The 21,440-nt window shown below is 47.9% G+C and overlaps 15 protein-coding genes across 15 annotated transcripts; 7 read left to right on the top strand and 8 right to left on the bottom strand.

Moving 5' to 3' along the window:
- Positions 1-313: 313 nt before the first annotated feature.
- On the bottom strand, positions 314-2,776 carry NEDG_01355 (uncharacterized protein; the record flags this gene model as incomplete). Its single annotated transcript, XM_067688773.1, has 1 exon — positions 314-2,776. The coding sequence occupies one exon, from the start codon at positions 2,774-2,776 to the stop codon at positions 314-316; it is 2,463 nt and encodes an 820-aa protein (XP_067543961.1).
- A 439-nt stretch (positions 2,777-3,215) lies between these two features.
- On the bottom strand, positions 3,216-4,289 carry NEDG_01356 (uncharacterized protein; the record flags this gene model as incomplete). Its single annotated transcript, XM_067688774.1, has 1 exon — positions 3,216-4,289. The coding sequence occupies one exon, from the start codon at positions 4,287-4,289 to the stop codon at positions 3,216-3,218; it is 1,074 nt and encodes a 357-aa protein (XP_067543962.1).
- A 628-nt stretch (positions 4,290-4,917) lies between these two features.
- Positions 4,918-5,880, bottom strand: NEDG_01357 (uncharacterized protein; the record flags this gene model as incomplete). Its single annotated transcript, XM_067688775.1, has 1 exon — positions 4,918-5,880. One exon carries the CDS (start codon positions 5,878-5,880, stop codon positions 4,918-4,920), a length of 963 nt encoding a protein of 320 aa, XP_067543963.1.
- A 544-nt stretch (positions 5,881-6,424) lies between these two features.
- NEDG_01358 (uncharacterized protein) lies at positions 6,425-7,153 on the top strand (the record flags this gene model as incomplete). The annotated part of the gene is made up of 1 exon (XM_067688776.1): positions 6,425-7,153. One exon carries the CDS (start codon positions 6,425-6,427, stop codon positions 7,151-7,153), a length of 729 nt encoding a protein of 242 aa, XP_067543964.1.
- A 78-nt stretch (positions 7,154-7,231) lies between these two features.
- On the top strand, positions 7,232-8,449 carry NEDG_01359 (uncharacterized protein; the record flags this gene model as incomplete). The annotated part of the gene is made up of 1 exon (XM_067688777.1): positions 7,232-8,449. One exon carries the CDS (start codon positions 7,232-7,234, stop codon positions 8,447-8,449), a length of 1,218 nt encoding a protein of 405 aa, XP_067543965.1.
- A 106-nt stretch (positions 8,450-8,555) lies between these two features.
- Positions 8,556-10,538, bottom strand: NEDG_01360 (glycerol-3-phosphate dehydrogenase; the record flags this gene model as incomplete). The annotated part of the gene is made up of 1 exon (XM_067688778.1): positions 8,556-10,538. One exon carries the CDS (start codon positions 10,536-10,538, stop codon positions 8,556-8,558), a length of 1,983 nt encoding a protein of 660 aa, XP_067543966.1.
- A 19-nt stretch (positions 10,539-10,557) lies between these two features.
- NEDG_01361 (ceramide synthetase) lies at positions 10,558-11,436 on the bottom strand (the record flags this gene model as incomplete). Its single annotated transcript, XM_067688779.1, has 1 exon — positions 10,558-11,436. The coding sequence occupies one exon, from the start codon at positions 11,434-11,436 to the stop codon at positions 10,558-10,560; it is 879 nt and encodes a 292-aa protein (XP_067543967.1).
- Positions 11,437-11,497: 61 nt separating this feature from the next.
- Positions 11,498-11,830, top strand: NEDG_01362 (uncharacterized protein; the record flags this gene model as incomplete). Its single annotated transcript, XM_067688780.1, has 1 exon — positions 11,498-11,830. The coding sequence occupies one exon, from the start codon at positions 11,498-11,500 to the stop codon at positions 11,828-11,830; it is 333 nt and encodes a 110-aa protein (XP_067543968.1).
- Positions 11,831-11,878: 48 nt separating this feature from the next.
- Positions 11,879-12,346, bottom strand: NEDG_01363 (ubiquitin-conjugating enzyme E2 D/E; the record flags this gene model as incomplete). Its single annotated transcript, XM_067688781.1, has 1 exon — positions 11,879-12,346. One exon carries the CDS (start codon positions 12,344-12,346, stop codon positions 11,879-11,881), a length of 468 nt encoding a protein of 155 aa, XP_067543969.1.
- Positions 12,347-12,407: 61 nt separating this feature from the next.
- Positions 12,408-14,963, top strand: NEDG_01364 (transcription initiation factor TFIID subunit 1; the record flags this gene model as incomplete). Its single annotated transcript, XM_067688782.1, has 1 exon — positions 12,408-14,963. The coding sequence occupies one exon, from the start codon at positions 12,408-12,410 to the stop codon at positions 14,961-14,963; it is 2,556 nt and encodes an 851-aa protein (XP_067543970.1).
- Positions 14,964-15,361: 398 nt separating this feature from the next.
- NEDG_01365 (ribonucleoside-diphosphate reductase subunit M1) lies at positions 15,362-17,725 on the bottom strand (the record flags this gene model as incomplete). The annotated part of the gene is made up of 1 exon (XM_067688783.1): positions 15,362-17,725. The coding sequence occupies one exon, from the start codon at positions 17,723-17,725 to the stop codon at positions 15,362-15,364; it is 2,364 nt and encodes a 787-aa protein (XP_067543971.1).
- A 25-nt stretch (positions 17,726-17,750) lies between these two features.
- Positions 17,751-18,212, top strand: NEDG_01366 (suppressor of G2 allele of SKP1; the record flags this gene model as incomplete). Its single annotated transcript, XM_067688784.1, has 1 exon — positions 17,751-18,212. One exon carries the CDS (start codon positions 17,751-17,753, stop codon positions 18,210-18,212), a length of 462 nt encoding a protein of 153 aa, XP_067543972.1.
- Positions 18,213-18,242: 30 nt separating this feature from the next.
- Positions 18,243-18,857, bottom strand: NEDG_01367 (6-phosphogluconolactonase; the record flags this gene model as incomplete). Its single annotated transcript, XM_067688785.1, has 1 exon — positions 18,243-18,857. The coding sequence occupies one exon, from the start codon at positions 18,855-18,857 to the stop codon at positions 18,243-18,245; it is 615 nt and encodes a 204-aa protein (XP_067543973.1).
- Positions 18,858-18,922: 65 nt separating this feature from the next.
- On the top strand, positions 18,923-19,630 carry NEDG_01368 (uncharacterized protein; the record flags this gene model as incomplete). The annotated part of the gene is made up of 1 exon (XM_067688786.1): positions 18,923-19,630. The coding sequence occupies one exon, from the start codon at positions 18,923-18,925 to the stop codon at positions 19,628-19,630; it is 708 nt and encodes a 235-aa protein (XP_067543974.1).
- Positions 19,631-19,760: 130 nt separating this feature from the next.
- NEDG_01369 (tRNA (guanine26-N2/guanine27-N2)-dimethyltransferase) lies at positions 19,761-21,359 on the top strand (the record flags this gene model as incomplete). The annotated part of the gene is made up of 1 exon (XM_067688787.1): positions 19,761-21,359. The coding sequence occupies one exon, from the start codon at positions 19,761-19,763 to the stop codon at positions 21,357-21,359; it is 1,599 nt and encodes a 532-aa protein (XP_067543975.1).
- Between the last annotated feature and the right edge of the window lie 81 nt (positions 21,360-21,440).

Here is a 21,440-nt window from a genome sequence, read left to right on the forward strand (position 1 = left end):
TTAACTAACCTACCTCTCTATCTGCCTCCATCTATATAGATCCAAGCCAGGGCATCGCATCTATGAGTAGATGATTGGTTGCCAAGGCTACCTAAAGGTAAAAGCGTGTGTTTCTGGCTGGGTTGGGTTTCCGAGCGGGGTGGTTGCTAAAAAGCACTGTCTGTTGTCTGTTTGATAACTAGTCTTTTATTAAAATTGCCTGATTGATTATCAAGAATCCCCCCGCCTATGCATAGATGTATTAATCTTTGGTAATCAGGCTAGGTTCAAGATAGTTTTGGGCTAGGCAGGCGCCCAACGTCTTTCTTTTCCGCTAGTTTTCCGGGTTGGTTTGGGGGTGGTGTGGGTTAAGGTTGATGCTGGTTGTGCTCTCACACTCGCACTCGCATTGGCTTGGCCCTGGTTCTTGTGGCGTGGTATATATGTGCTGGCTATCCTCTGTGGCCTGATCTGTGTCTGTGTCTGGCGTGTGTTTTCTGCTCCGAACTATCTCTTCATAGATGGGATGCAGTTTGAAAAAGACGTCAAACTGCCTGGATGTGTTCTCCTCTTTAAGTAGTATGGCTTTGGTCATGGCCTGAAGTGCTTTTTTGTAGTCTTCAAGCTCTTTTGCCATAATCTTCATTGCTTCTTCCTTTTCTTCAATAGGCGCAACGTGCTCAGTATACTCCTTCAGAGGCTTGGTGTTGATGTTGCCTGGGATGTTCTGGAGCATTCTTATTAGCATGGTTGTTTGTACTAGAGATGTGGTTTCTGGGTTTATGTTGTCGCCAGTGAATACGGTTTTAAGGCGGGCGTTGTCCTCTTTGACTATGTTTACAATTTCTCTCACTTCTTTGTCAATGCACTCCAACAGCTTCTCGTCTGGGCAGCGTAAATTCTTGTTTGCGTTTTCGCTTATTCTTTCCAAGCTGTTCAGAACTTTGTGGTAGAAAGGAAGATGTTCCATTGGGTCTTCAAATAAGGCTGCCATATCTTCTGACTTGTCCATTTTTACAAGCCTCTTCACATAGTCTTTCTCAATGTCGATGCTTTTGCTCACTAGCCCTAGGCTTTTTTCCATCTCTTCCAGGACCTGAATTTCACTCTTCCCATGGTAAACGAGGTGCTTAAGCACCTCCATGTCGTGCTCTCTCAGCTGGGTTGACTCAAGCTTTGCCGTTTCCTTATCCACAACGATCTCTGCATCCTCTAGGTAGTTCAGGAATATGTTGTCGGCCATAATCACCAAATCTGAGTAGAGGCGGTACATCCAGGGAATGTCGTTCTGGAGAAACTCTTTCTTTACATTTGAGAAGTATTCGATATCGCATGGGGAGTCGGCAATCATGTCAAGATTTTCCTTTATCTTGGCAATCTCTCGAATCGGCCTCAACAAGTTATATGCCTCCTCTAGGCCATCTTCTACCAGCACCGAAGCAAACACCTTTGTTTTGGCAAGAATGTCCATTGCTGAGTTTTCTATTTGCTGGGCGTTGTGCCTGGAATAGTGTATGAGCTGGGCGATGCTGTTTAGGGTTTCTTTAGTGCTGACGCCTCTCTCAAACAGCTCGTCCATCGTATGCTTGCCAAGCTCTTCGTGGAGGGCCTCGATAGAGCCCTCTAGTTTCTTCGAAAAGAACTTGTATGCGTGGGAGGCGTGGTCTACTGCCAGCAACCGGTGTGCTGACATGATCTTCTCCATCCCAATGTACGCGCTTAGTATGGGGTAAAGCTCTTCTTTGTCGCATATGTCAGGGAGGTGTTCGGGGTCTTGGTTCAGGTCAAAACACTGCTGTTGTTCCTTAACCTTACTGTCAAGATCCTTTACCATGCTCTTTAGATCTTTCAAGAATGTGCCGACCACCTTCTTCTCTTTGGCTAGCTTGGTCTCTGCAGCCCAGATATCAAACTCGGTTGCTAGAAGCGGCTTGTATATCTTTTCAGAATCGCACTGTTTCTCCAGATCAATGTAAACCGAAGGGCTTGTTTCGGGGGCTAGAAAAAGAGCCTGGTTGATGTATGAAGAAGCATCTGCAGGTTCAACCAGGTAAATTTGATGCTGTAAAACCTTACCTGGCAAAGTGAAGGTGTCATTTATCTGGCTGTCAAAAGCCGTTTGAGAGGCTTCTGGGACATTGTAGTCGAAGCTAGGGCAGTCTAAGACTTGCAGCACCAGCTTAGAAGGTTTGATGAAGATTGTAGCTGCAGGCATGTTTTCTTTGTCCATGTTACTACCTTCACTACACTCCTCCTCAACGTCATCATACACATATTGGCAATCACGATCATTGGTGCTACACTCAACACTATCGCCCTCGCTATCTTCTTCTGTATCAAGGTCACGATGTTCCTCCACGCTATCGTCTGGTTCCATGGCAGTACCAAACCAACCATTTTCTTCTGTATCAAGGCCACGATGTTCCTCCACGCTATCGTCGGGTTCCATGGCAGTACCAACACTAACCCGAATATTTCCTTCCACACTAACATTTTCTTCTACAGTGACCTGGTTTGGGTTTGGGGTAGTGTTCTCCTCTGGTGTTCGGGTCTCAAACACATTTTTTATAACAAAGGTAGGGCCCGGACCATTAGATTCACTACCTCCATCGTAACCAGGACTGCTGCTTATGTCGTTGCTTTTTTCAAAGAACCTCTTGGCTATGGAATGATATCGCCGGCCTGTTACTGTATCTATACTATTGGCGGCGGCTCTGGGAACCATTCCTCTATCTGTAACTAGACCACTAAGGCCTATAACTGCTAGTAGTTCTGTAAATATCTCCAATATTCTCATTCTACCTCTATCTGCCTCTCTTTAAATACTTTAACTATAGCAGATCAATCAACTGATTGGCACTATTCAAAAACAGCACATCATGTCTAGCCCCAATTTAAATTGATATAATATTCAGTGTGGATGCTTAATGCTTTGGCCCTCAATACCACACCATAACCTTTGCCGGTGTTCGCAAAAACCTGCTAATAGTGGCAACAAACATGTCTGGGCGCATGGTGCCCCAAGCCTGGCTCGGGTCTTCTCTGAGATAGGCTCCAAACCTAAAATATTCTATGCTTTGTGTTTTATCTAACTTTCTTGTTCTATCGGCTCATAGGCTTGGGGCTGGATGTGAAGGGTGCTGGATTGGTGAAACCGCCATGGCAAACGACGTGTCCTAACCCTTGCACTGACCCCCCAAGACCCGAATCCCCCATGTGATATGCTCGAATCCCGATCAACCGAATATCCTAGTATATAAAATCCCGAACACGGCCTTAAAAAGTCTTATAGGGTCTTTAACCAACGCGCAGAGCCCACTAAACAGGTACCCGATGTCTTTCACCAAACGCGTGTCGCCAAACGCTTCGCCAACAGTGTAATAGGTGGAAAGGAAAGATACCGCGCCTATAACTATAAAAAGATAGCTAGTTATTACCATAATTTGTGTCTGCTTATGCACCACTTCTGCGTTGCCATCAAAAATCACATTACCTGAAATTTCTGCCACCTCCAGCGCCCGCTCTGCAAACAGAAATATGCACCTGGCTATCCCCAAGGAGATCAGCCCCGAATAACACTTGGCCATGTACATATTCCAGTAGGGAGCCTTACTAGTGCCCTCCGAGATCATAAACTGATATGACATGCTCCCTGAATAAAAAACAATGGCAAATCCCAGAGCCAACACAATGGTGGTAATTAACCCAATTCCATAGCTAATTAGGCCGTTCTTGGTCACCCTAACCCGAACCCACCAAAAAACCTTGTCACCCAATTCAGAAAAACTTACCAACGAACTCATCAATATTCGGGGGAGGACTGCAATAGCCATTGCCAGAATTAAATAAACCCATGACATCATGACATAATCTTCCCCAGACATTCTTACCCCAGCATCCATTGCCCCCTCAATGATGAAAACTAAAACAAACGGGATGATTACTCCAGCGTCCATTATGAGTGGGCCAAGTATTGAGATTCTATGCCTGGCAATGCGTTTGCTATATGCCCGATACATAAAAAGAAAGTGGAATATGCCTACGACGTAGAGAAGCTCCATATGCCCAACGTAGACCAGATTCCGAATCACCTCAGGAATAAACAGCAACGCATCCCTAACGAGTGGAATAAATCCCATGGTTCCCAACTCTCCATAGAACTTTTTAGCCTCCTCACTAACCCCATCATTTACTATGGGCACAATCTCACCTTTATATTCTTTCCAAATGCCGTGTACTAGCTCTGCTCCTGCAAAATTTCCTGTTCGCAACCTATTAACCACCGTAGATACTGTGTTATCCTGGGACATGTAAAGAAAGAGAAAAGGAAATTTTTATTTCTAAACCTTGCTATATTTCCTAATAGGGAAAGGGTTGGTGAAAATTTTAAGAAACGTTATAGTATAAAGAAGCGGATAGTAAACAGGGCAAAAGAATACTGGCGCCAGCTGTCTTGGGTTGGGTTTGGGGTTGGTCTTCGGGTTTGGTCTTGGACTTTTCGTTTTTATTGGAATTGCTGTATGTTCGGGTTAGGGTTGGGCTGGAGTAAAAGGATATGGACCAATAGGGACTAGCACATAGCAGATAGAGGATGGAGCGTCTAAGAGGTGTTAGATGGGGAGCATCGAGACCTTCTCGTTAAGATCATAGTTTTGTGGTGGCTATAAATACGCTTGACCTAACAATAAACAACCTAGTGGTAAATACGGCAAAAGCTTCAGCTGTGCCGCACTCACATCAGCTGAAACTATCATCCAAAGTAACAACCCGAGCTTCTACTCCTCCAACCTAAGAAACACGACTACTGCATGTTCTTGTTCTTAGGCAATACTCTAAACACCCAACTACTAACACTAACCCGAACACAAAAGTGTATCTGTTTATGTGTCTGAAAGGGTTTGGGCTGGAAAAAACATTTTAGATTTAATACAGAGATGTTTATTGTTTGCCGCCGCGGTTAAACTTAACAAGAGTATGTTTGTGGTATTTGTTTAACTGGTTTTGGTCTTCTTGCAGCTTCCTAGACAGAGAATCCCAAACTTCCCATGTTGTATTTTGGGTATCGTAGAAAATAGAACTATTGTATGCAGTTAACTTATCTTGTAGGTTGCCCTGGTTGGATAACCACTTGGTCCATTTGTCCCTAATACGCTTAAGATTGACAATGCGCCTGGAAATCTCTTCACCGCAGTTCTTGTGGTATGTATGTTCTGTCTGAGAAACCAAAGCTATTTCTTTAGGTGTAAGACTGAAGTTTTTCAATGCATCAAACAACAATGAATAATAATTCTGGGGATCCACCGGGGTTTCTTTTAGATATTGTTCAAGGGTAGCGCCTTCTTTGTAGGAGGAGAAGGCGTCATACAAAACACGCTTGGATTGTTGTAGAATGGTGGACAGATCTTCTGATTTGTTAAAAGAGATTAGGTGTGTAAAACAGCTCAAACTGTATTGAAGGCCATGGTGGTGGGTGTTTGTGGTTAGGAGCTCTAAAATCTTTTTTCGAGTGTCCGGATCTGGTTCGTTCGTTGCTTGGCCATAGGTTTTTCTACGCAGAGCGCCGGTCTGGTTGTTGTAGGTGTCAAGGATGGTCCATTCCATGCATTGCTCATTTAATGGTGTGTAGAGTTTTTCGGGACGTTCAATGGTCAAGGTTTGGTTAGACATGTTTTGGGTGGTATTTGTCGGAAGTAGGAAAATACACAATATGCCTGCACCAACCAGAATAGACAATAAAAACACAATCAAAATCGCCCACCGTCTCATTTTCCTTAGGACCCGGGCACACCTACTTTTCGTGCTAGGTTCAACCACTGGCGGCGTCTGTATGGAAGAAAACTCCCGTTCTTCTTCTAGGCTACTGAAGGGTGTTAGCTTGTTGTCAATGGAAGCACCTCTCATGCTTTTTAGATTTGATTCAAAAACTTCTTATATAGATAGACCCCATGGCTTCTGATATCTTTGCTGATGTCTGGGGACCCAAACTAGCCCGAACACATGCTGGGCCTTTCTGCTTGCTAGCATAGCAAAGTTGATGAGATGTGACAGGTTGATCACTGCCAAAGAAAAACATAAACAGCTGAGACATTGCCATAACAGACCACCACACCTGCTAACCCGAGCACAAACTCTACAATCCTCCATTGTGCTCGGGTTAGTACCTCCATGGGCCAGTTACACCCAACACAGCAGGCACAATGGCTTGGGCCCAATCTGGAAATGTTTATTAAAAATTTTCCCATATGTTTCACTAGAAACAGGCCATCCCAGACAATATAGCAACCAGCCCGAACAACCCGAACACTAACGCCCAAAGCTCTTTAAGAACGGAATGTTGCAGGGTTAGTGTTCGGGTTGTACAACACTATTCTGGGAAAATGTTCGGGTTGGTTCGGGTTGGTTCGGGTTATGTGATAGCTTTTTTGAAAACTTCATTCTTAAAAATATGATAGCAGACACTCAAAGACGCCAGTACTATTCTGCACACCCCGCTCGCGGTCTTATCTTTAGCAATCCGAACTGTCCCCGGCGCTTTGGAAGTGTGATCCAATACGAAAGAGTTCCATTTTACCTGCACGTCTGGTGGCTCTTGGTGTGGACAGTTCTTCTGTTTCAAATGTTCTCTTTAGCCCACATTCTGAACGCTGGGATGCTGGCGCCATTCAGAATTCTTTTTATCGTTGCAGACCTACAACGCTACACCCTAGCTGAAGCGGTGGGCCGAAACACATACAATCTATGGGACCTTCCACTTTTTCTGCTAGTGCTAGTCGCCCTACCCCTCCACTGTGTATACATAACAATACGTGGTCTGTGGCGGATAAGGAGGGGAGGAATTGTTGCAAAGCTCCACGAGCGCCGTGACATCATTATTCTTGGGGGAGCAATGCTTATTATATCGTCTATGTCCCTAGATCTTGGGTTCTGCAGGATAAACCCAGTTGAGATTCTAACCCGAATCATTAGCATACGAACTATTGGCGAAGGAGTGTTGCCACACCACCAGATAAAAATGGCAGAGATTCTCAGATGGAGGCACGCCCCTTTTCTCAAATGGGCTGTTTCTAGGGCCGGCATAATTCTCTACTCGATTTTCGGGGCCTGGTCAGTCTTTTTCGGGGTGGCTTACTGTTTGGACCATTTCAAGGAAATGAAGGCATTCACTTATCTATAGAGGCGCGGCAACACTATTTTCTGATGTTTTGCAGTTGAATCAAATTATAAATAGGGAGCATGCATTAAATTTTTTTAAATGCAGGGTTCAGTGATTACAATGTTCATTTTGCTTATTTCAGTTGTCTTATCTACATCAGGTGATTGGTTGAAATTTAAAACGACTGTGGTCCAGTCGCACAGGGACATTCTTCTAAAAACAAATCCTCAGCACCATGCTATGGTTAGAGAGGCCCTTGACTACTACGCAGACACGTTCCAGGAATATCAGGCTGGCTTCATCCAGATTTTTATCTCCGACAAAGCAGCACCCACCTTTAAAGGCACCCGATACACCAGCCACATTCTACTTGCACGGGCCTACGTCAAAGAGGTCAGAACCCTATTGTCTGGGTACTGCAGAAAACTCCTTGCGTGTGGACAGAGCACAATAGTCACAGTCGGCGTGGAAAACATGGAAGAAGGCGGCGTCATACCGAACGAGGCCGAGTTACATGAGAGATGCTTGATTTTCAAAGACTGCATTCTACCCAACATTAAAAAAAGCGTCACTAAAGCGCTGCTTGACCAATTTGCAATGATTGATGTGGCAGGAATAGAGTTGACAGTGGGGCAAGTCAGAAAACCACGTAACTATGCTATGTTTTTGAACGATCATAGGGAGCTGCTTGGAAGAATGCCAAAGCACGCCGAGGCAGCCATTAAAGGGATGTTTTTTCAAACGGTGGTTAGTATCAAACAGCATATCCTTTACACAGACTACCAAGCCCTTGTGAAGCAAACCAAGAGCCTCCCAATACCCATTGAAAGCCAGGATGAAGACTCTCAGTGCTTCTTAAGGAAAACCCAAGAGCTACAGCTACTGCCTAAGGCAGAGATCACAACAATAGTTAATAACCTGAAAACAGAGCTAACACAATGCTTCAATCTGATTGGGAGAATATACAGGATGGCTAACGCTAAGACCTACCACCCCTATTTCACCTGGAATACCAATCTTCCTTCCACAGCAAGGATAGAACAGCCGCTTCAATACATTCGCTCCCTAGATTTCAGTCAGATAAGAGATCATTTATATTGCCTGAAATGTCTTCAGGATAGAGTTTACAAGATGCTACCTGCCACAATGGATGCCGTGATCCACAATGTGAAAGCGCCCCAGGAATGCTGGTTCTCGGAGAATAGTGCTCAGTTGAAAGACCTCACCGCTATACTGGATATCATACATCTCAAAAACTGCCTAGACGCCCCGGGCAACAAAAGTGGTCTGGCTATTGGCAAAGCCCCAGACTGCTGAGTGTAGGGGGTGATACTTCCCTACGGGCGTATCTATAAAGACAACCACTCGTCTGGATTTTCGGGCTTTCGGGCTTTCGGGTACGGCAAATGGGTACGGCAAATATCTAGTTTAGAATAGAAGCTACAGGTAGAATAGACCCAAGGATTTCACTGGCCGGAAGCGTGTTCCTGCCCCTTGCAAACGAGCCAAAAGCATGTTTTCCCTTGCTCCCGAAGTATTTGCTTACCAGGTTGGTGGCTTTTTGGGTATTGCACTCGTTCGGGGAGCTGCAGAGGTTTTTAAGCTCCCTGGAAAAGCCGTTAAATTTTTGCTCATCTTTTTCCATGTTTCGCAGCAAAGAGTACCCCATAGTGTCTGCATAAGCCAGCGCCTCTTTCTTCTCTTCCTCCATCCTCATTGGGGTCCATTTCATGTGGGCTGCAAACTCTTGGACAAGGGGCCCAATGGAGCTATGGGCTCCTCTTACGTCCATGAAAGCAAACCTGGTTCTCCGCCCTAAAAAGTCTGAAACCTTTCGAACGTGCTCGTTTTCAATGGTGTAGGACACCTCAGCCATAAGATAGGGGTGGGCCGGGTGGATGCGTTGGTGGTTGCCCCCCGCATGCATGCAGACCTTCCAGGCCCGGTCACCATACGCTGATGCCAGGTGACTGGCAACGTCGCCCGGCACGCCAAACTTGCGCGACAGAGCCATGGGAAGCGTTTTGCTGTATCCGTGGCTGCCAATGAGCTTGATCCACTTGGTGACACACATGCGCTCGGCAAGGCCAAACACCCTGGCGCTGTGGGTAACTGCCTCTTCAGCCATTTCCCTGAAGCTTGTCCACTTGCCGCCTGCAATGGTAACCAACCCTGAAGAAGAGGTTTCTATCAGATGCGATCTAACCAGGGCCTGGGAGTTTCCCGTGGAGGCGGCAGGGTCCATTGCCAGTGGGCGCACCCCCGCCCACGCACTGAGAATGTTTGCTGCCTTTGGCTTTATGCTCCGGTCGATAAACTCAGCCATTTCTTCAATAATGTAGCGAACGTCTTTTTTGGTGGCAACAGGGCCGTCAATGGTCGAGGTGGCGGTGTCGGTGCTTCCAGCGATGGAAATCCCATTCCACGGGAGCACAAATAGGACGCTGCCGTTTTTGGTGCTTGGGTTGAGTAGGCCAAACTTTCCAGTGTAGCCGCTGTCCATGACTAGGTGGGCGCCTATGCTTGGGGCAATGATCTTTTTGGTGCCGGGTGTGTCTATGGTTCGGATAGTGTCCGAGTAGGCCCCTGTGGCGTTAACTACCCCGCGGCTATGGACAGTAAAGGTTTTTCCCGTTTCTTTATCTGAAAAACTCACCCCAGTGATTTTTCCGTTATTTTTTACTATGTTTGTGACTTCAGCATAGTTCAGTGCATCAGCCCCGTGGTAGACACTGGTTTCAACAAGCATGGCGTTCATCCTGGAGTCGTTCATTTGTCCGTCGAAGTAAATCATACCGCCTGCCAGTTTGGTGGTGTTGATGGCTGGGAACACGCTCTTAATGGCCTGCTTGCCAATGAAGAAGCTTTTTTGTATGCCGTACCCACCCGAAAGCCAGTCGTACACCTTGGTGCCCAGCCAGAAGTACGGCACCAGGTACCTGCACTTGATTGGCAGAAGAATGCCCACCTCGTTGGTAAGGTACGGCGCAGTGCTGAGAAAAGACTTTCTCTCGCGAAGCCCCTCCACCACCAGAGAGAGCTGTTTGTAGTCCAGCTCTTTAATCGCTTTTTCAAGGTACCTGATGCCCCCGTGGATGAGCTTGGTGGATTTTGAGCTGGTACCTGAAGAAAAGTCTTCTTTTTCAAGAACAAGCACGGAATACCCCCGGGACGCAGCATCCAGAGCACACCCGCCCCCAACACTGCCGCCGCCCACAATGACCATATCGTAAACCTTGTTTGTGCACCGGGCCAGCGTGGTTTCTCGCGTGGGAGGGACCCAGCCAAGATTTACTCCTTTGTTGTACTTTCTTTTCAGGTGCTTCTCCTCTGTTCGGGTAAGAAAGTGGTGCGCGGTAATGGATCCGGCAATAGTGGCCAAACCAAGTGTTCTAAGAAGAGACATTGTTTATGCTTTATTAATTTTACTTATTCTTTTTACGGCTCATTTCTTTACTTTTTCCTTTTTGGGCCTTTTGTCTCTCTGCCTCGGGCAGGTCCCGAATGTCCCTCTCAACGCGGCCTTTGGTGAGGAAGTCTGCTAGCATTCGCAAAATCAGCACTGCCCAGTACGCGTTCAGAAGAAACACCCCCACCAGCAGCCCCCAAATGGGCACCAGCAGCTTGTTCCCGAACTCCCAGAGGAACCCGTACCCCGGAATGAGGACCATGAAAGGGTAGATAGCAATTCGCGGAACGATAAACATCAAAGTAAAGACAACAAAAAGACAGTCCCCAACGCCCTGGTACCCCATATAAACTGCAAGCTTTGCAGAGTCCATCCACGGATCTGAAATGTCGTGAAGAAGCATCAGGTAAGCACCGTACCTTAAAAAGTTATAGTGGTAGCTAAAGCCCATAAGAACAAGCGTTTCAAAGTGGTGCCAAATCATCAGGTAAAAGTCCGACTGTTTCTCTTCCAGGAACATCGTAACAAAGCTTCCGGTGTAGTAGACTGTTTCCAGGACATAGTACGCGTTGATGCGCCACGGCGTTTTGTTGTTTTCCCAGGTCATGGTGATGCCAATCGGAGACCACACCCATCCCTCCCCCCAGGTGGAGAACACTCCCCAGGCAACAAGAACGCTATAGGCAAAGGTTTTCCAGAGAGCCCTTGAAAATTTTTTCATTGGTATGTCACTGGACTTATTCCTTGAAAATTTTGCAATGATAGCATTACCTGCCCACTTTTTCACCACCAGGTACAAGGCAACATAAACAACCATCCCACATCCATAGAGCACTAAATCGTCGGGGTATCTATATGCACTCTCCAATGAGCGCCCTACCCACTCTTGCCTCATTCTGTTTCTTTTTTCCCTCCTTAAAACTAGAATATGAAACATGTTTCATCCTTTTATTTTTATGGACGCTTTTAGAAGACAAGGGATTGCTCTGCTTGAGGAAATCCTAGCCTGTGTAGAAGAGATACTTACCTTCTCAAGGGTCTCCCCTGCAACCACCGAGAAAGACATACACAAAGAGATAAGAGAAGCTTTCATTATGAAAACGAAAACAGAAGCACTTGCCTCATCGCTAGTTATGATGCACTCAATACTTCTAGACATCGATACACTCGCAGATGAGGGAAAGAGGTGGAAAAGAGTGGTTCATCCATCTCCTCTAAAAAAGCAAAACCAGAAGAACCGAGAGCTACTCCTGAACTTTCTTTCCCAAGCCATAAATAACCCGAACTAACCTGAAAATCTCGAAGCCCCGAAATCTCGAAACCCCGAAAACCTCCTTCTACAACATAGCATACTTCTGGGTCCACTCCCTGGCAATGCGCATGTACTCAGATACGTCCTGAAGATAGAGCTTGGAAATAGCTGGATCCAGAGGATCGAGCGGGTTTGGGTCAGCTAGTAGCGACGTAATTGACAGAAGGACTTTTGAAATAGTTAGGGCCGAAGACCACTGCTTTCCAATGATGTCCAAGCAGATGCTGTTGTCTTTTATGTTGCAGTGGAAGATCTTTGTACAGACCCTTATCTTTGGCGGAGAGAAGGGGTAGTCTTGTGGAAAGGTAATGTCAAACTCAAAGGACCCCCCCTCATACGGCGTTCCCTCGGGACCAAAGATGGTGGCCTTCCAAACCAGAAGGTTTTCCCCAGAAGTAGGCCCAGCACTAAAGCACGCGCTTGTATCTGAGCTCATTTCAGACAGGTCGTTCAGTATTCGTCTAATGTGCTGTCCGTTCTCTCTGTACTTCATGGCGACAAAGTTTTTGCAGCATTTCTAATTAGATGTTTCAGAGTAAATTTTTATGAAACACATGCTTGGGGCGTACACTGCATACGAGTACAAGCTAAGAAGGTTTCGGCCCAGAAAAATTAGAAAAGAAGAAGCCGCCAGAGAAATAGACGACCTTGAAAGCTTTTCAACCTATGCAGGAAACAGGCGGCCCGAGGACAAAGACTACACCGCCACCCAAAACGTCGTTCTAAGGCGTCACTTGCGGAAAAAGGAGGTAGAGTTCAAAGTTAGAAAGGCTGGGATGGAGGCCGAGGCTGCACCGCCCCAGGACGGGGGGAGGTACACCATGGAGGTGCACCCGGTGAAGGAAAAGGAGGCGAACATTATGTACACCTTTGACATGGTCCAGTGGGAGCGCTCGATTGAAAAAGCGGCCAAAAAAGACGATGTTGAGAGTAAGCTGCTTCTAGACCAGGACTTTGACATCTTGAAGTGGGAGGAAAGCATTGTTTATGATGACAAAACATATGCGCCCAACAGAACAGACTTGCATCTTGTGATTGACGCCAATGATAAAAACCTACTTTTTGATATCATAGATAAAGATGCACTGAAAGAGAAAAAGACCAAAAAGAAGCGGCACTTTGGGGTCCGGGTGCTAAGCGGGAAGTACAACATTTCAGGGGACAAGAACTATGCAGAAGCCAGCGAAGCCCTGAAAAGCGCTCTGGGCATTCAGGGGGTGCAGCACTCCATTCCCGCGCTCAAACTTTCTTCAGAGCTCTACAAGACCTACCTCTCCAAAGAGGAGCTCCGATCGTTCCACCGCCCGCCTTTGCACATCCCAATGCTTTCAGAAATTCGTTTTCAGCCACTGGTTGAAAATACTGCCAAGCCCTCAGCAATTCTCAAGAAAAAGAAGGAGCTGACCCTCCGAGACACTGCAGACTTTGTCTTGGTTGAGTATTCTGAGGAGATACCCCCATTGCTGGCTAACCCGGGAATGGCCAGTATTATAACGACGTTTTTCAGGAAAAGCACCTCAAAAGACGTTTTGTCTGCGGAGCCTGAGGCAGGCGGGGTAACGGTCCTTGAGCCAAAGGACCCCTCTCCCTTTGTGTTCATTGGGGACGTTGCCTCGGGAGAGAGCGTCTCGGCGCTGGTCAACAACCTGTTCAAGGCCCCCATCTTTTTCCACGCCTCCAAAGACCTCCTGGCCATCCGCACCAAGGGGGAGAAGCCCGTGTACTACCTCCGGCCCATCGACACCCTCGCATGCACGGGACAGACCCTGGTCATGGACGAAGTGTTTAGCCCGCACTCTAGGAGGCATAACGTTTTCTGCAAAAACCGCCTGAAGGTAGCTGCCTACCGCATATTCTATGAGAAAGGCAACAAAGAGAGGAAAATGCTCATCCACCAGCTAGATGCCATGTTCCCACACTTCAGCGAGGGAAGCAAGCGGAAGTGGCTGAAGGAGTACTCCGAGTGTGTGAAAAAAGGAAAAGACAACATTTGGGTGCTTAAGCCCTCGGCAGCCCTTCTCAGTGAAGAAGACCTCCGAAGAGCAGTCACCCCCGAACAGGTCTGCCAGTACGAGAGCATGCTTGCAGAAGAGCGCCGGCTAAAAGATGCCGGAGTGGTCCTAACGCCTGCAGAAGAAGAAGGCGCCGGTGAAGAAGAGGCGCTAAAACTAGCCGTTTGGAACTGCACCCGAAACTTTGTCAACGCGACCGCTGGAAAGGGCCTCCTTGAGCTAACAGGGGCGGGAGACCCCACCGGTATAGGCGAAGGCTTCAGCTTTGTCAAGGCAAGAAAGAGGGAGAAAGAGGCCGAGGACGAGGGAGAAAAGAAAACAACCACCGAGCAGCTCCAGCAGTACAAAGACGAAATCAAGCGGATCTGGGACCTGCAGCTCTCCTCGCTCAGAAGCACCAAAGAGCCCAAGCACCGCGAGGCCCTGGACACCAGGGAGGAAAAGCAGCGGAGCACCAAAAAAACCGTTGTTGAAACAAAGCCTGGTAAGGTTTTGTCTATTACAAGAGTGACCATACAAAACGACCGAAAGTGCCAAGAAACAGAAATAGTCACCGACCCAAGAATCATTGAGGCGTACCTGAAAGCAAGAAAAAGACAGCGCCGAGAAGAAACAAGAACCTCCCTCCGCTGCGGCTCCTGTGGCCAGGTAGGACACATGAAAACCAACAAGTCATGCATGAACTACAAGGGAAAAAGTGCTGAGCGGAAAAGAGAGAGAAAGAAGAGCCCAGCAGCCATGCTCTGTGAAATCATTCTGGGGATAGTGAAAGAGCTGTTTGCCGTTCCCTTCTCCATAGCCTTCCACCGCCCCGTTTCGCTCAAAAAGTTCCCGAACTACCAAACCTTCATTAAGAAGCCCATTGACCTAACCACCATCAAAACCAGGGCCCGTGCAGGCGGGTACAAAAGGTATGCTGAGTTTGCAGATGACGTCAGACTTATGAACACCAACTGCAACCAGTACAATGGAGCAGGCCACTCCCTCACTAAAATCTCAGGTGAAATGGTTGATATGGTCAATGCAGCGTATGAGAAGAATCTTGATGCAATCGCGGTTTTAGAAGAGAAGGGTGATGGGCAGAAGGTCAGCATCTAGGTGCCTGTGCCCGGGTGCCTAGTCAGGTACCAAGCCAGTGCCTGCAATTTCATAGCGAACACAAATAAAAATAGTATAGGATATGGTTTGGGTATGGTTTGGGTATGGTTTGGGTCTGGTGGATGACAGTGTCGGAAAGAGTAACGGGAAAGATGACGGGAAGGATAACCCGAACACTGAGCCCGAAACCCAAACCAAGCCCTGGTACGTTCGGGGTACTATCTGTAACGGTTTACTGATCAAATAAGGTTCAGAGCCTATATAACTCGCGCTGAACTGAAAAACATGCATCTTTACCTCCAAACCAAGCGTTTTATTCAAAGAAGCGTTTGTAGCTGTTGTGCTGTTGTGTGGTGACGGCACAAGGTTGAGCTAGTTTGGGCGTGTTAGTCCCTGGACTAGCTTCCACAGCTAAGACAGTCGCCATCCAGGGTGCATACCTGGGAAGAAGATGCATTCATCATGCTCTGCTCCGCTTGTTTCTTATCCACTGTAAACTTGATCGGTGCTTGGGCAGGCTTGGTTCTTAGGTAGTACGCCCCCGTTTTCAGCCCCTTCTTCCACCCATAGAAGTGCATGCTGGTAAGCTGGGCAAAGGTTGGCGCTGAGAGGTGAATGTTCATCGACTGGCTCTGGTCCACAAAGGCTCCGCGTGCGGCAGCCTGGTCAATCACGGCCTTTTGCTTGATCTCCCAGACCGTTTTGTAGAGCTGTTTGAGGTGGTCGGGTATGCTTGGGATGTTTTGGACAGATCCTTCGTGGTCAATCACCAAGTTCTTCATCTCAGGGCCCCAGAGCCCCAAAGAAGCCAGATCATTGACAAGGTATGGATTAACAACCTGGAACTCCCCGGAAAGCGTTCTTCGGGTGTAGATGTTGCTCGTGAACCCTTCAAAGCACTCGTTGAACCCGAGGATCTGGGAGGTGGAGGCCGTAGGCATCAGCGCAACCAGAAGACTGTTCCTCAGCCCGTGCCTGGCCATTTTCTCCTTGAGCTCCGCCCAGTTCCACCGCGCACTTGGAGAAACGTTCCAGAGGTCGTACTGCAGGATGCCCTTGCTGGCTGGACTGCCCTGGTAGGTCTCGTACGGCCCGTGGATGGCTGCCAGCTCAACAGAGGCTTCAACGGCCCCAAAGTAGATGGTTTCAAAGATCTCAACGTTAAGCCTGCCGGCTTCTTCGCTCTCAAAGGGCATCTGCATCCTGATGTAGACATCCGCCAGGCCCTGAACTCCAAGGCCGATCGGCCGGTGCCTTAGATTAGAGTGCCGCGACTCCTCAAGGGGGTACTTGTTAACATCAATGATTTTGTTCAGGTTTTTAACAACAACCTTAACGGTTTCTTTCAACTTTTGGAAGTCAAACTGCAAAGCGTCCCCCTCGGAAATGAAGGTTGGTAGCGCCATGGACGCCAGATTACAAACTGCTATCTCCTCTGGGCTGGTAAACTCAACTATCTCTGCACAAAGATTGCTTCCCTTGATAGTCCCAAGGTTCTTCTGGTTGCTCTTCCGGTTGCAGCTGTCCTTGTAGAGGATGTAGGGCACGCCCGTCTCAATCTCAGCCTCCAGAATGAACTTCCAAAGCTTCCGCGCCGAAACACTCCGCCGGCCCAGACCCTCTCGCTCGTACCTCTCATACAAAGCCACAAACTCGTCCCCATAAACCTCGTGAAGGCCCTTGGCCTGGTCCGGACAGAAAAGCGTCCACTCCAAGTCGTCCTCCACCCGCTGCATGAACAAATCGGGTATCCACAGCGCCAGGAACAAACTCCGGGCTCTGAGCTCGTCTTTGCCCGTGTTTTTCCTCAGCTCCAGGAAGTCAAAGACATCGGGGTGCCACGGCTCCAGGTAGACCACAATGGAGCCTGGCCGCTTGTTGCCCCCCTGGTCCACATACCTTGAGGTCGCATCAAAGACCCGAAGCATCGGCACAAGCCCGTTCGAGTGCCCAAAGGTGCCCTTGATGTAGGAGTTGCTGGCTCGGATGTTGTGGATGCTGACGCCAATGCCCCCAGCGTGCTTGGAGATTAGCGCGCACTGCTTAAGCGTTGAGTAGATCCCATCGATTGAGTCGCTTTGCATAGATAGCAAAAAACAGCTTGATAGCTGTGGAGATACTGTCCCGGCGTTAAAAAGAGTTGGCGTAGCATGGATGAAGTGCTTGGTTGACATGAGCTGATACGTCTCAATCGCTGCATCAATATCCTCCATGTGTATTCCCACGGCCACCCGCATCCACATGTACTGCGGCCGCTCAATAAGCACCTTGTTAGCCTGCAGGAGATAGGACCTTTCAAGCGTTTTTATCCCGAAATAGGAAAAGTCTCCATCTCGCTCCGTTACAATCGCTGCATTGAGTCTTTCCTTGTGTTTCTGAACGATATCGTTAACCTCTTTTTTCACTATCGTTACTTTCTCGGGCATCAGGTCCTGAGTGTGGCTGCTAAGAATCTCCATCGCCTCGGAAAAGGTTTCGGGTGTGTTTCGGTGAATCAGTGAAATGCTTATTCTTCCAGCAAGCATGGAGTAGTGCGGATGGTTAGTGGTCATATCAGCTGCCGTCTCAGCTGCTAGCACCGCTATTTCAGTCGTTTTCATCTCTGAGCATATACCTGAAGAAATCTTCCTTACCAGCTCTACCACGTTAACAAACGTTGTATCCAGTCCAACGCTAAGACCGCCTAAAAACTCTGCCAGCACCTCTGGGCTGTAAGCCACACGCTCGCCCTTTCTTGTAATGACTATTAGGTCTGAAGACATAAATTTGCTGGGGCAAAATTAATTTATGCAGCACACGTGGTACGAAACAAACGAGCACGCTGTGTTTGTTATCTACGCAGACAAAAGCCTGTCCCCTGAGGTTGCAGCCACCGCCCACACCCTGCGCATTGTTCTTTCGGGTGAAACCACAGAGATCCAGATCGATCACCCCTTTATGCTTGAGACCATAAAGAGGCACCAGCACAAGCTAGAGGTCTTTTTGAAAAAAACAGCCAGGGGAAGGTGGAGAGACCTTACCAAAGCCCAAAACAGGCACTTTGAGCGAGCAAGGGAAATAGAAGCGCCCGAAGAAACTGCACACTCTCCCGACCCCATTCTAAACATGTTCATGGATGTTTATGCCACAGCCACCGATGAGGCCAAAAGAGAGATGAACAAGTCATTTATTGAGTCGGGAGGCACGGAGCTAAGAACCTCGAACAAACCGCACTCCCTAGAACACCACAAGCCCGAGCACAAGTCCTAGCCCCACCACCGGCCCAAACCAACAGAACCCTCACGAAAGAGGGTCTACCGTTACAATCAGAATGTCAGTGTTAAGCTGTGAGAGAATGGAGAAGTGTGGCTCATCCACGGACTTGATCATCCCATTAGGAAGCCGTGGTACAAAAAAGACCAGTCTTTTTACCATGGTTAGCATAAGCGGTGTAATGGTAAGCCTTTCCAGTGGAGGCTTTGGAGAGTCGGAGATAATGGCAACAATATCGGAGGAGCCTATCACCGAGGACTCGGGGAAGATAGAGGCAATGTGCCCGTCCTCCCCAATGCCCAGGAAGGCCAGGTCAAACTTAGCGTTCTGAAGCTTTTCTCGGTAGTCATCAAGCATAGCTTGGTGGTCTAGTGAGGTGTCAACGGGAAAGGACTTTCCAACACCTGCAAGAAAGGTCTGGGCGTCTTTAAAGTTGCTATCTTTGTCTGTGGGCGGAACTATTCTTTCGTCAGCAAAGTAGACGGACCACTCTCGCTTGTCTAGCTCACTGATGGACGGGGACTCGAGTATCTTTAGAATGGAGCCTCCAGAGACCATTAGTGTTAGTGTCTTTCCACTGAATGGCTGAAGCATGTCAAATGCTATGTCTTCTATGTTCTTTGCCGAAATCTTTGTCTTCATCTTGTACAGGGTAGTAAATAAATGAAGGGCTCGTTTGGGCTTTTTGGAATAATTGAAAAATTTTCATGACGTACTCCGAGGAGCCCGTGCAGTATGAAGTAGACCTAAAACCAAACGAGCCAATTGAAATAGAGCAGCAGTGTATTTCCTGCAGTGAGACAGGGGTGCTTAGGCTTCTTCTGGTTCCCGATCTTTTTCTTCCCGATACAATTATTACCTCTTTTATCTGCAAAGCATGCGGATACCGAGATCAGCAGATGGACCAGGTGGATGCCTCAAGTGCAGGCGTAGAGATACGGTGCAGCTTCAAAAAAGCAGAAGACCTGCGGAGGTATGTTGTTATACCGGCAGGAACGCAGATACAGATAGAGGCTGGCGAGTTGGGGGTCTCGCTTACCCAGAAAGAAGATAGCATCACTATTATTGAAAGCCTGATCCGGTTTGTGCTTGAAAAGATGATTTCGCAGGGAACGATGCCAGAGTACCCAATTACCGAGGAAGAAATGGAGGGGCTGGGCGAGTACAAAGAAACAGCCATGTTCCTGCAAAAGTCTTTGGATACGCTGGACCTTTCCCTGACCCTGAGGGACAACAAAGGCGTAGCCAGAGTTATGCCCGCAGGCATCTCTCTCAGAGAAAGCACAAAAAACCTTCCCTTTGAGTACTTTACCGATGAAAGCGTTACCATGGTAAGCTATCCCGTGGAGGAAGACAGCGCTGACCCAGACGAAGAAACAGATCGGGACGTAGCCACTTCTCCAGATAAAGAATAGAGCATAAATAAAGACTTTGGGCTTGTTTTTCGGGTTTTCGGGTTTTCGGTGTTTCGGGTTTTTCGGTGTTTCGGTGTTCGGGGCTTCTGGTTGCGGACCTTCGTAAATGGGGTAACTATTTTTTTAAGCTATGGCTGAGGGCACAGAAAAAATGGAAAATGCTTTGTCAAGAGGAAAGGATTTGGACATAAAAGGAGCCACAAGTAGAGGAAAGACCTTGGATGGAGAGTTCGTTGAAGAAGGGGGCGTGAGAATTCCCACGGGCTCTGGAGCGTTCTATAATCCCGTTCAAAAGTTCAACCGAACCATGACTATTAGGATCCTCAACGAGTACATCAGACAAACGGGTAAAGAAAGCGCCAAGGTGCTTGAATGCATGTCAGCCAGTGGGCTTCGGGGCATACGCTACTGCAAGGAGCTGAGTGGAAAGAACCACATCGTTTTTAACGACATATCCAAAAGCTCGTGCTTAGACATTGTTAGCAACTGCAAAAATAACGGTATTGGTGCAGAGCTAGATGGGGTGGTGGAAAACGAGACGTGCACAGTTGAGGTAAGAAACGAAGACTGTCGGGTGCTGATGCTCCAAAACAAGGGAGTGTTTGACGTAATTGATATCGACCCGTTTGGAACATGTGCACCCTTTGTTGATTCGGCGGTAGAGTCCCTAGCAAGCGGAGGCATGCTCTGTGTTACATCAACAGATACCAAGGTTCTCTGTGATAAGCCGCCCGAGTCGTCGTATAAGTACTATGGGTCGGTGTCTACCAACTGCAGCTACTCGCACGAGGTGGCCGTTCGGATCATTCTTTCTTACCTCTCAAGAATTGCCTCCAAGTACGGGAGGGAGATAGAGCCGGTGGTTAGCCTCTCAATGGACTTTTTTATAAGAGTTTTTGTGATTGTCCGCAGTGGTAAGAGCCAGTCACGCGAGGTTTGCTTGAACAACACCATGTTTTACCTCTGCTGCTGTCTAAACCAGGCAGAGCTTCCCCAGTTTAGGAAAGAGGACGGATACTTTAAACACGCCCGAGGGCCTAGTGGAGTGTGCAGGGTTTGCGACCGCAAAATGTCTCTTTATGGGCCATTCTGGAACAAACCGTTACATTCGCGAGAATTTGTAACGAATGTAATTGAAAGAATCTCCCCGGAGCACATCCAAGAAAAAACAAAGGGAGAGAAAGAGTCAGCATTCACGGAGGCGCAGATAGACAGAAGAATCCACGGCATGCTTGCGCTGGCCCTTGAGGAGGAAGAGACGCTCTTCTACTACGCCATTCCCTACCTTGCCAAGATGTTCACCCTGCCGATTCCGCCACTTCTTAGCATTGTTTCTTTCCTGGAGCACAACGGCTACACCACCTCACTCACGCATTGCAAGCCAAATGCCATAAAAACAGCTGCGCCCCTTGAGCTGATGTACCTTGGGGTGCTTGAATACTTCCGAGTCCACCAGCCCGCCATCTACGGGGCTTTTGCAGAGAAAAAGGCCCAATACCTGGCAGAAATCAAAGACCCAGGGGCTAACCCGGACACAAAAGGCACTTTAGGCCCACAAACAAACGAGCAAAGAGTTTATCTTGTGTTTGACCGGGCGATGAGCTACGGCACAGCCAGAAGCGCCGTCATTGACTTCACGCCAACAGCCGCCTGTAAAAAACTTACCTCCAAAAGATACCTCAAGTTTCAGGATAAATCAGGGCTTGGCTGGGGCCCCATGAAAAAGTAGCTCAAGGCACTAAAGACTAAGCCCCAGCATTCAGAACAGGACAGGCGCCCCGGACTGGCAAATTAGAATAAAGCAATGATT

The sequence above is a fragment of the Nematocida displodere genome (genome assembly GCF_001642395.1).
Source record: "Nematocida displodere strain JUm2807 chromosome Unknown 4, whole genome shotgun sequence".
NCBI lineage: Eukaryota > Fungi > Microsporidia > Nematocida > Nematocida displodere.